Source organism: Diadema antillarum, unplaced genomic scaffold (assembly GCF_040938485.1).
Source record: "Diadema antillarum isolate AM-2024a unplaced genomic scaffold, OU_Dant_1.0 scf00000020, whole genome shotgun sequence".
NCBI classification, from domain to species: Eukaryota; Metazoa; Echinodermata; class Echinoidea; order Diadematoida; family Diadematidae; genus Diadema; species Diadema antillarum.
In genome coordinates this window covers 762,278-775,388 of record NW_027270909.1, presented here as the reverse complement: position 1 = coordinate 775,388, position 13,111 = coordinate 762,278, and the positions used below count along the sequence as shown (strand labels likewise).

The 13,111-nt window shown below is 38.9% G+C and overlaps 1 protein-coding gene across 1 annotated transcript in view; it reads right to left on the bottom strand.

Moving 5' to 3' along the window:
* Positions 1 to 11,415, bottom strand: part of LOC139729349 (neurotrimin-like) — a 38,732-nt gene extending 27,317 nt beyond the window's left edge. The window contains exons 1-3 of the mRNA XM_071640281.1: positions 11,328 to 11,415; positions 10,126 to 10,269; positions 7,665 to 7,871 (exon numbers count right to left, since the gene is read on the bottom strand). Coding sequence (XP_071496382.1) covers positions 7,665 to 7,871; positions 10,126 to 10,269; positions 11,328 to 11,415 — 439 coding nt within the window. The remainder of the gene's footprint in view (positions 1 to 7,664; positions 7,872 to 10,125; positions 10,270 to 11,327) is intronic.
* Positions 11,416 to 13,111: the final 1,696 nt, after the last annotated feature.

Below are 13,111 nucleotides of genomic sequence, written 5' to 3'. Positions count from 1 at the left end.
TTTCTTTTATATTTTTTATTCAAGTGTAGAGTGTTCCTTATCCATATCTTATGACCCGTTTATCAAGGTTTACCTCAGCGAGGATTCTCCCTCAGAGAAAAAGAATGCAGTTGAATGCACTGGAATATGTTATAATTCAAATTCAACACGGATAGCAGCGCATTGCGTCACTTCGACGCTTGTGGCGGCCCCTGAATACCCAACTACATTAGTTCACACTTTGCTTGGCCCGCATGGTTTGAAAATACATTTATGTACGTGGCTAGAACTGCAAAAGAGGAGACAGCTACCTTTTAATGTAAGCTGGATATTGCCACACATACACATATAATACGAGAAAGCTCATTGTGATCCGAGTATACATTCAACACGTGACACTCTCTGTCAACGAAAGTATTCTAGCGTAAGTCTGCGATAGAAACGGCACTCTTATTTACGGTATTTATGTGCATGTGTTTGTTTTTTTGTTTTTTGTTTTTTGGTGTGTGTGCGTGTGTGTGTGTGTGTGTGTTAGATGGCAGTGTGTGCATACATGCGTGAACACTGAAATACCGACGTCGAGGCGCCACATTACCCATGTTAATATTTGTCAAACGCCATAATGATCACGTCACGCACTTAATGATGAAGAGAGAGGGAGAGAGGGAGAGAGAGATAATCATACAAAAATCATGTCGCAATTCGTGCGCGCACCACCTTTGCGCTGCGTGCGTACGCTTGTGCGTACTTACCGAATTGTAATAGATTGATATAGGCATAAACGTACATCACATTAGAGGGTCTATACAATAAATAGCACAATGTATGAAACAGTCAATAAGCACAGTTGCATCACTCCAGTTGTTGCTCTCAAATTATGTCAACAGTTTAAAAAATCTATTCTCTATGCACAGTTGGCAATATATTCTTCTCCTTTTTCTTAGAATCATTTTACTTATACGTCAAATTATTTTCAAGGCATGATATAGCTGCACCATTTGCATCTGCGCAGTTAAAAACAAAGAAGAAAGATGAGACAATCCTTGATATTCAAATTATGAAGAGTTTGTTCGCAAAAACCGATAAGTCCATATTTACCAAATGGAGATATTTGGGATTAAAGGGCAAGAAAAATAGAGAGAATAGTAAGAAAATTTTTGCTTCTTTCGACCATAACTTCAAAAATGTACCTTTATATGTAGTGACCAATATATCGTTTAAAATGTATCATTTTGTACTTTATCACAGAGACCGTACTTCAAAATCTTCAAAAATGGACTTATCGGTTTTTGCAAACAAACTCTTCATATATATATATATATATATATATATATATATATATGTATGTATATATATATATATATATATATATATATATATATATATATTCATATTCAATCTTACTCTGTTGATAATGAATTCACTTATGGTGTATAGCTTGAAGAGCAAACACTAACTCATCCCGGGGCTACGAACATCTTCAAGTCAGACTGATGGATTTCGCAGAATAATTTCTATTGTTCCAGAGCAAGGGTGGCCTAATTTTTGCTGCCAGTCAATTAAAATCTTAATTTCCTCTCCGTCAGTGTAACGGCACATTCCGTAGGTTTTCGTACTGAGCACAACGAATGTGCGTAAATGTGTAGATCACATCTTATAGTACACGTCAGTCAACATTTTCCTTTTACGACTCTACGATGCTATTTTTTTTTTTTGGGGGGGGTGTTATGGGGATGTATAAGGTGAAAAAAAGAAACTTTAAGTTGATATCATTGCTCAGATGGATTAAGTATAACATGTTTCCATTAAAGGCATCATTTTCCATTTGTAGACGAAACAAAAACCCAGCATTAGTGTTTCATTTTGTATTGTTAATTAGTATTATTTCATAAGTATTGTTAGATATTCAAAATGTGAACACTAGTTGTAATAAAAACGTTTCCAGACTAAACAGTCTACTGTTATAGTTTAATGAGAAAAATGTTTTAGGCTTTATTGCAAAAAAAAAAAATGGAAGGATGTTTTGTGATACACCTACCTACACATACGCATCAAAAGTGATGTCTTGAACATTCTTCTTTTTTAAAAAAGAAATCACTGCTGCCAAAGGTAAACAGGACCTTTTAGAGATATTGACAGGTATCGTTACACGAAGTCAGCAAAAACAAGCCAAGAGACACGTGTCGGGATTTATCCTCTGCCCGACGAAAAAAAAAAATGATCTGCATTCTAAGCAGAGAAATTTCACTGGAAACAGCAGTGCCCTTTTTTGGCGATTAATGTTCATGGGACGTTTGATTTCTCTCTTTTTTTTTTAGGGGGGGGGGGTAGGGGATGTATACAGTGAGGAAAGACATGAAGTGAGCTTTTACACTGCAAAAACATCGGTGTTAGATTTAACATCATGGGTGTTAAATCTAACACCGATCAAACTTCAATAGAGGACCACACCCACAGGTGTTGAAAATGTATTGTGACGGTGTTAAAAAGTGTTCGCCTGGCACTTCGTGGTGTTAATTTGACACTGCGGCTGGTGATATTTTGACACTGCGCTAGAGTTAGTTCAATAATGACACCGCATGGTGTTGATTTGATATTGGTGGTGTTAATTTCTATGGTATATCACCCGTCCAGCTTCAATAAGGGACCACACCAACTGGTGTTAATGTGGTGTAAATGTGTTTACACATTTTTTTTTTTCAAAAATCAAGTACTTTATCGGAAAGTTCTTTATCGTCTTGTTGAAGTTCAAAATTAACAAGAAGTGCAGTAACTAAGAAACTATTCAAAAAACAATTTTAAATTTTGAAATGACACCCGGAGGTGTTAATCTAACACCATGAATGAGCACCGGAAATTTAACACCAGCTCGGTGTTTCATATTTAACACCGGACTTTTTGCAGTGTAGTTGATATGTGTCATTGCTCTAATGGATTTAGCATAACATGTTTCAATGAAGAGATACAGGTATCGTAACACGAAGTCAGCTAAAACAAGCAGTAAAATAGACACGTGTCGGGAGGGGACATGAATTGTCCTTTGCTCGACAAAAAAGAAAAAAAGAAAAGAAGATGATCTGCATTCTAAGCAGAGAAATTTCACTGGAAATAGCAGTGTCCTTTTTTAGCGGTTAATGTTCATGGGACGTTTGATTCCAGGACAGGAACTTGGTGTAATATCCACAGTAGAATACACATCATCACAGTCTCATCTACATCATTGGTAAAGCGGGGCAAAATGACCACGTGATGACGGCCTGACGCCAAGCAAAATTTGATAATGCGCACCAGTTTCAACTTCTTAGAATAATAGTCTTTTCTTCGTAATCAATGCGATCTTCCGTTCATTTTGATCTCCCCGTTGTCTAATTACGTAGATATGTCTCCGTTGTAAATTACCTTCATCTCTTGTTTGTTAAGATCGTTAATCGGTGTGACAGAAATAATAATTGTTAGCCTGCTGTCAGTATCTGTCACCCTCTCTCTCTCTCTTTCTGCTGCCTTCGCTCTCTCTCTCTCTTTATATATATATATATATATATATATTTATATATATATATATATATATATATATATATATATATATATTTATATATATATATATATATATATATATATATATATATATATATATAATGTGAAGCGGGCTTGGCCTCGTACGTGGTGGGTACTGCATCATTGGTATATGTGAGACGGAAGGAAAACTTGCAGTATAGACGTTGCAGTGGTGTTCAGTCTTGCCTTTATTCCCCGAGCTTTCGGCTATTTCACTAGCCTTTGTCAAGGGCTTTATGTATTGTCTCATCAAGCCCTTGAAAAAGGCTAGTGAAATAGCCGAAAGCTCGGGGAATAAAGGCAAGACTGAGCACCATTGCAACGTCTATACTGCAAGTTTCCCTTCCGTCTCACTTATATATATATATATATATATATATATATATATATATATCTGTATCCGCCTGTACATATACAATCCACAAGCCAGCACCCCGAACACCCAAGCCCAGCATCCACATCAACTGAAGGTAAACAATAAAATATGTATATGTTGTGTATTTTTTTTCTTTTTTGCCGATTACAGACCAAGTTGTATCAAGATATTGCATAGCTAGGCAATCATCCATGTTCTGAATGATATTATGTCTATGTGTTTTCCATACAACAGGCGATGTATGTGATATGTTATGTTGATACGTTGTTACTTGGTGATATTTAGATAGATCCAGTTGGTTGTTGTTATTTTTTCAAAGTAACCTCAAGTTCATGATTTTACGTATTCAACACACATTGTAGCTCTACATCCCACAAGTAATGTTTAAAGCAGAGTAATGCTGTAAGGAGTCCCTTGAGTGTTCTGGGCCCCGTTGCAAGAAAGTTGCAATCAATTGCAAATAATTATTAATTTTGAAACAACCATTCTGATTGGCTCAGGGTCTGCCCTATTACGAAGACATGCATGCAACAATGATTTTGATTGGCCAGTGACAATCAGTTGCAAGTTGCGTTTAAACGCAAAGTTTCTTGCAACGGGGCCCTGGTCTGTTAACGTAGCCGTGATGAAGGTACACTGACGGACCGAAAACTCGGCGGTCATTAAACCTGTTGAAATCCATAGCTACGCCTACCGCTCCTTCCGATTTCTCATGGCTATTATCAGTAAAGTTTCGCGTAAACCGAACAATCCGTTCAATGGTTATGAATGTGTAAAGTTTTATTAAATCAATGTGATGTTATTTCTCGATATCATAAAGAAAGATAAAAGCAATTCAAGCGAGTTCTGCAGAAATTTGAAATGACATTTGGACTTACTTCCATTTTCATTTTACAGCATTGGTAGCATAAGTATTATAACGAAAGAGCACCTGACTCTTTTATGTCAAAAGACAGGTAAAATGATATTAACCTGGACATAATTATGTCAGTAATATGTGGAAGGAATCCATTCTTCTCATTGAATAAATAGAAATAATAAAACATGATCGTCAACAACATATTAAAGGGGAATATGAATCAAAATGTAGTTGTGATTACTTTGTGATCACCTCGTTGTGGAATATAAAGGTAATTCGTAATGGAAGACGCCTCTCGTACAGTCAAGTTAGCTTCAAATTGTGTAGCCTTTTACAAAGGCGGCTCGCAATGGACTCTCGCATACGGCGGGCAGCGATGGACTCGCGCGCACACAGAGCTCGCCGGTCGCGCGCTGGTGTGCGAGTCCATTGCTCTCTGTGTGCGTGTGCTGAAATTATAATAGCGAGCTACCTTTGCAAAAGGTCTCAAATTGTGTAAACCTCTCCTTTCTCTTTTTCTCCCGCACCCTGTTATCGTCTGCGGGACTAATCGGCAAATTAATGTACAAACTGTTTGCTGGAGCGTACAGACTGGAAGATGGAAAATCTATTATTCAAACTGTGGCAAAATTAATTCATGTCATCGGTAGCGGCCCGAGCGAGAAAACTTGCCTCCCCCTTCCCCGAATCTATGGCGTGGAAAGCATGCCGCTCTGACAAATGGATAATCTCCCTGTGTGTCTTCATCTATATTTGATGCTCAATTGAAATAGAAAGTTGGTAATATAATGAAGCTAATAATTACCCCCCTCCACCCCTCCCCCATTCAAAATTGGAACACGAAATGCTCTTTCCATCACGCTGTGCTCGCGGTGGTTGTGTTGCTGCTGTATAGAGTGATAATTATGCCGATCACGAGAGCATGTATTATTCTGACAAAACAGAGTGCAACAATAGTCGTTATCATATTTCATGAAAAAAAAAGACCAAGGGTCTTGCGCTCACTTCAGCATAGCAAGTTCACCTTCCACACGATGTCATGCTTGCAGAGTATGTCTTAAAGGGGAAATCCAGTCCAAACATAAGTTACATTACTTTGTAGTCTGATAAGAAAGAGTAAAATGTTATGAGTTCAACGGTATAATTTCGTTCGAAATCGGACAAAAAATAGGGAAGTTATGACATTTGGAAATGTCACTATTTTTGTGAAACAATTCTTGTACAGTCAATATGAATATGCAGATGGAAATGTGAGCATGTCATCCCCTCACAACTTACCATATTATAGTTCTTCGGGGCCAAAGGGGGGGGGGGGTGGGCGATACCCAATTACCATGAACAAACTTGAAACTGCAGCCACCAATGCGCTTACTCAACTTCTGGTTCAAGAGAAGAAGACTTTGAAAGATTCCTTAATTTGGAGTTCTTCATATGACAGCAAGGGTCTAGGCTTACCTGCCAACTTTTGTGACAATTCTTCTATGCGTTTTCAACAAGAAGCTCAAGGTGTCAAAAGTTTACACATGACACGACACAAAAATGAACGCCTCTTTATCGATACCTTACATTGTATGTTTGGCTCAGCTGAAAATGAACAGGATTTGCAATATCTCATTTCTTTTGCATTGAGCATATCAGTGTAAAAGGTTGATAGAAGTGATGAGCCATCTTACTGGACGAAAAGGACAATGTTATTGTAACCTTTCCGTCACATTCGCATTCCATTCATTTTCATTATTATTATTATTATTTCGGCAATAAAATGTCACTGTCCCATCTACAGACGTGATATATAGTAAGAGATTGGTATGCGCAAGGAGGTTCTAGCGAATACAGTCACAACCGTCTTATTTCCTTTGCTAGATGTTCAAAGCCGCCGCTCAAAAATATTTGAAGCATGTGCCAAACAGGATCTGCCGCGCAGATAGGAAGACAATTGACTTGTGTCTCATTACATAATCACCAGCCACTTTCAAAGGAAGATATGTCTTTGTGATGGTAATTACTTTTCGCTATCCCTTCTTATGAAAGGTAATAGGTGGTACAGACGCGAGGATGTGCGAATAGAAATTGAGCAAAAAATGCTGAAATAAAGATGAACATTATTCGACTGGGTATACCCGGGTACTAATTTGATATATCTATCAATAAAGAATTATACTTGAAGATTATTCCATTTTGGTTTCATTTATGGAAATTAAGCGGAAAAGTTATAAAACCAGCTTTCCAGGATGGTACAGTTTTAAACATTTTCACATGATACAGCTCTGATTTACACTTTTGCGCAAATTTACTTTTGTTTAACATGCTTTATCATTACGTGAATTTCATTTCATTTAATAAATAAATCAGCAAAATATGGCCAACATTATGATAACGTTCAAAATGAGTCATCAGATTGCTCAGCAAGACGGCGGCGTCGAACATCGATCATCAAAGGCACAAGTGCACCTTTGGAATTCTTTTGTACATCAATAGAAATCTGACAATTGCTTGAATAATTACAGCCAGTTGGAACTCCCATGTATAAAACCTCCTTGGTATGCGGCACGTCGTTCGCAGTCTGGTATAGACCAATTGGGTTTGGTTACTATATAGTAACTGTTTTTATGGCAATTTCTAACTGTGGGGGGGGGGGGGGTTAAAGTATGCCTAACAAAAGATAATCTATGCACTGACATAGCAACACAATCCTGGTTCATTGCATAACCCATTGAAAGTGCTTTTGTTCTTCTTTGGAAGCCCCCAAGTTATGACTGCCAGAAGTTAGACCTACTGTACAGTGCTCTGAAGTTGGATTCATCTATATTATGTATGCCCGCTTCACAATAAGGCAGGTGACGCAACAGGCAGGATGAGTGATTGTTACGTCATGAATGGGTTGAGAATACTCACACTCTACGACGAGTTGAAACTCCATAGAAACACTGCACCCATCCTCTGTTCTCTTCACTTGGCATATAAACGTGCCTGTGTCTCCCCGTCTGAGACGTCCAATCGTAATGTTCGAACTCGGAGGATTCATAGCTAGGTTGACATCCGCCGTGTAGCGGATGTCGCCACCCGACACTTCATTCCCCAGGAGTATTAAAGTGTTGGGTCCTATGAAGAACGAACGAAGCAAGAACATGTAAGAAATAGCACTACCATGACTCGTCGGTTGACTATTAAAGATAAGGGCGTTAAGGTATGTTACGGCACATTTAAGTCAATCGGCACATTTTGGTAAATTACCAAAATGAGTAAGTTACCAAAATGTGCCGTCACTATGTCACGGCACATTTTGGTAACTGTACATTTTGGTAACTTACCAAAATGTGCCGATAGTGCACCTATACCTGACGGGATCAACTGTTACCAAAATGTGCAGTTAAAAGTGGATTTGCCTGCACATTTTGGACAATCTGCACATTTTGGTAACTGAACTAAAAGCCCATGGATGGGCTTGAGATTTATAATACGGTCAAGGAGTTAAGGTGATAGTCCTGCAGTAAAGACAGGGAAGACACTAATTAAGCTCACCCGAGCTGAAGGCTCGAGTAAGCTATTGAGATTGCTTTTCGTGCGGGTATGCTGTGTGACCTGCGTGCCAGGTGCGTGGGGCTGACAAGTCAATGAAGGAATTCCTCTGAAGGAATGGCAGAAGTATCACAGAATGTCATTAATTTGGCCGCATACGGGGACTGCGAAATACGTGCGTGGGAGTTGCCTGCGAGGTGCTGCCGCTAAGGGCCTCCTACTGGCGTTCTGCGTGTACCTCTGCGGGCAATTCCCACGGCTCACCCGGAAAAAGTTTTGTTCATGCTGTAAACTTAGCTGCGAGTAAATCGGACTTGCGTGCGCACCTCCGGGCAAATACAGGCGAGATACGCGCTAGGTACTGTCAGGTGCGGACCAACTGCGGAGAGCTCCGGGTTTCCCCGCAAGTCAAACTTCCCCAGATACGGTATGACAAGGCCTTGAGCATGTTCAAAATTGTTCCGAGTGAGTTGCGGGGGTACACGCAGAACACCAGTAGGATCAGAGACCCTTACCGGCAGCACCTTGCAGACAACTCCAACGCAGGTACTTCGCAGTACCCGTAAGTCGCTCGCAACAGAAAACGGATCGGTTTCAAAATTCTCACGCAGGTCAAACTGAATACACGCAAGTAGAGGGTAAGTAGCACGCGTCTAGCAAATAAGACACAAGCGCGAAACTCGTAAACATTCTTGTCCGCCCGCAGAAAATTTTCCTGCGTGCTGAAAAATCCCTACTCGCAACAAGCCCGCGTAGCTTGCCCGGAAAGGTGTGACACGGTCTTACAGGCCGTGTACCATCTTTCCGGGCAAGCCTTGTGTGCGACTTGCGAAGAACAATTTGTACTACCCGGAGGTCCCCGCAGATAACCTGCACGTAACAGTACTTAGCACGTATCTCACCCGTAGTCGCCCGGAGGTGCGTACGCAAATCCCTTTTACCCGTAACCATGTTAAGGCCTTGTCACACCTTTCCGGGCAAGCTACGCGGGCTTGTTGCGTGTGAGGATTTTCAATCATACCGGACAATTTCTGAGGGCGGACAAGGATTTGGGCGAGTTGTGCATGTGTCTTACTTGCTGGATGCGTGCTACTTATGTTCTTCTTGCGGGTATTCTGTGTGACCTGCGTGCCAGGCGCGTGGGGGCTGACAACATCTGAAGGAATGGCAGAAGTCCAACAGAAATGACAGAATGTCTTTATCTTGGCCGGGCGAGATAATTTTCCTATGTGCTGGAAAAACCTTACTCGCAACATGCCCGCGTAACTTGCCCGGAAAGGTGTGACACGGCCTTCAGGCTGCCGAACTCATTCGATGGGGACAAACACCAACTGCACTTACAATTTGTTTTTGTGATGATTGTGGAGGAGTAGAAAGTTACCAAAATGTGCCGTCAATGTCCTGCACATTTTGGTAATTTACCAAAATGTGCCGTAACAAGGTACCCATAACTTATAACATTAGTCGCACCTTGTCCCTGTCACACTTTGCCAAACAGCCAGATAAGACATACGCATGAGAAACGACTGTCGATTATGGGCATCGGTTGATATCCGTTCAAATGCGTTTCATGTCCTTTTTATCCTTTGGATGAACGTTTATGTTCCGATGATTTCCGGGAGAGCGGTCAATAAACTTTGCGCATGTTTTTTTTTTTTTCCTCGCCAAAAACGAATAGATGAATACGGCACTGGTTAGTGCCAACTGGTGGCAACGATATACGTCTTATTATGTATACATTGCAAAGTCTGAATAAAGACTACTAATTAAAACACACACACACACACATCCACACACACACAAAGCGAGAAAGGTGGCGTAGCACGGTTGCTCTTACCTGGATTAATTGATTTCCTATGGTGCCAAAAAACGTTACAGTTGTCTGTGTTGCCGGCGAGAATGCAAGGAAAGGTTACCGAAGACCCTTCAGTGGCTGTCTTGTTTTCAGATACGCTTCTGAATTGTGGCATTGGGGCGGTACCTATCGCATACCACAGACATAAAAAAGTTGAAGAGAGAAAAATTCCTATTTTACATCATGAAATAATCATGATAAACGACAAATATTATCACAAAAAGATACAAAACCAAGTCACATAAATTTGGTTTCTTGGAAGTGATGACTAAACGCTTTTCACCATTACGAAAGTTATCAATACTACTACAGTGTATACTATTACTATTTTTGTCATAGTTGGTAGTATTCCAAATTTATTCGAATGTTTCTTCAAATTCAATTCACATGGAATTCAAATCTCGAATTCTATACACTCTGATGTGAAATGTAAGGAGACAGTAAAAGTTTTAAGAAAGCTTTCAAGCGTATTTTACTTGAAAGGTATACTGGAAGTAATCAATATCATTCTGAATTAATAACAGATTAGCATGATAGAAGGGTGTGTTTGTGAGAAAAAAAATGGTATCTTGTGTATTGTTAATGTGTTTGTGTATGGTTTTGTTATGTGTGTGAGTGTACGTGCGTGTGCCGACCTTTTTTTTTTTGTCAGTTATACTTTATAGAAAGATGAGACAAGACACTGTATTTCGAAACGTCGCAACAGTGAGCTTTTTTCCAGTTGTTTTTTTTTTAATTGAACTAATGATCCTGTACTTCGACTGGGCGAATGAGAAGAATTCACATCAGTCAACAGTATATTTATTTTCCCTGAGATATTTTCAAATAAGGCCCATTGCCTTCTCATTAACCCTTTCACTTGATATCTTTGGTTGTTTATTTGCTCGTTTGTTTTGTCACATTGTCATGTTATACTTTCAATATACTAATGTCAAACTTTTATGTATGCATGTTTTATTAAGCGAGATGAAATGAAATGAAATGAAATGAAATGAAATGAAATGAAATGAAATGAAATGAAATGAAATGAAATGAAATGAAATGAAATGAAACATGGAAAACTTTATAGACGCATCGTCGGAAAGCCTGCCGTGGGTCGTTTTGCTTACACCCAGTCGTTCTGTTTCCTTTCCCAGTAGATTGCCTAGTATATAACAACTATGCAGTGTGACACCAGTACTTACAATCTCCATCTGCCGTGGACCACTGGTAGAGCACACACACCAGGAGGAGACACCAGGTGAGAGAACACTGGACGATTGGTGGCGCCATCTCTGGAAATATTCAATTCCATGAGAGGTTATGCCCAATATCGCACATTAAAATGTGAGGTATACATCTGAACGACTAAATCTAGTGCATCGTTTGAAGTATGACCATGAAACGTATTTTACGAGAAGAAAAGGCACATTATTTACTACGATCGATAAAATACAAGATAATGATAATAATAATAATCATCATCATCTTATTCATGATAATAATAATAATAATAATAATAATAATGATAATAATGATAATAATAATGATAATAATAACAATAGCAATAATGATAATAATAGTGGCTACTTGTATATGGCGTACAGGTCCAACTTTCAGTGCTAATGGCGCTTCAAAAATGAAAAGATAGATATATACATGTATACATAATTATTTAAACATGCCAACAAAGAAGAAAATGGCAAACAAAAAACAAACATGTACCAAATAAAGAATAAAATATTCCAAACATTAATGACAGCAATTACAGTTCACAGTGTGAGAGGAACATAAACGTTTTAAGCTTGGATTTTTAAAGACGGTATACGTGTATTGGGAGTTAGGCCCTATACTGTGTATTTCTCTACAAACAAGTTCATAGTAGACAACAGTGTAACATGATTTCGCATTGGAGCCATGTGACAGTTAGTAAAGCTTTCGTATTGCTTGCACAATCGTGAATTAAGCAAAAGTGGATTCTTATTCCAGTTATCGACTCAGTGACTTTTGCAAGTAGTACGTTTTAAAAACTGTCCTTTTTTCACTGCAACAACAGATTCATTCTTAAGAACTGGTTGACAATGCACTCCAAGCACGTTTTAAACTCTTTTGCAATCGCATTTCACTGATGCGTTAAAAACAAAAGATTAAAAGTATGCACCTGGGCCAACCATACTGTCATGCAGTATGTACATCGTTTCAACTCTCGTACATTCTTACTTTGCTGCAAAATTCAAAATACACATCCTGTTATGTTGACGTTCTCTGTCGACCTCCAAGATATCATTCCACAGAAAGATACATGGCCTTGTTACGTCGTGACAGTATTGTTATATACATTTTTATTTTATCTAGTATATGTCAGTCAGGTGAAAGTGGAAGTAAATCATACTGCCACATGACTCAAAGGAAACTAAAGTGAGTGATTGCAACGGATTGACAAATTGCCCTCTTACCTTAAAGGGATGATACAGTATTGGTGGAGATGAGAATTGGGCTTTTAACTTTTTGCGAGATACCAAGAAAACACTTAAGATATAGTACAGAGGATACCATTAAGAGGAATTCAGTGTTTATTTGATGAAAATCGGGTTTGGCATGACTAAAACATCCAAAAACAAAGTAAAACAAAGCGATCGTAATAAAGTGTGGGTCCCACAATTTATTAGAATCGCTCTTTTTTGGATATCTCAGCCATTTCAAAAGCAATTTTCGTCAAATAAACGTTGAATTCCTTACAGAATTACATGCTCTTTCATATTTCATAAGATGTTTTTCATTATCACTTACCAAAAAATGTTAGAAACCTGAAATTAGGTCTCAACCAAATCTGTACTATCCCTTTAAGAAGCAACGATTAATCAGTGTTTTTAGTGTTGTAGACATGATAAAGACCATTGACATGCATACTCAGATTGGACGCAAAGCCGCAATCTGCTGACCGCTAGACAGGGGTCGTATCCACAAGACTACGGAGCGCCGAGCTTCC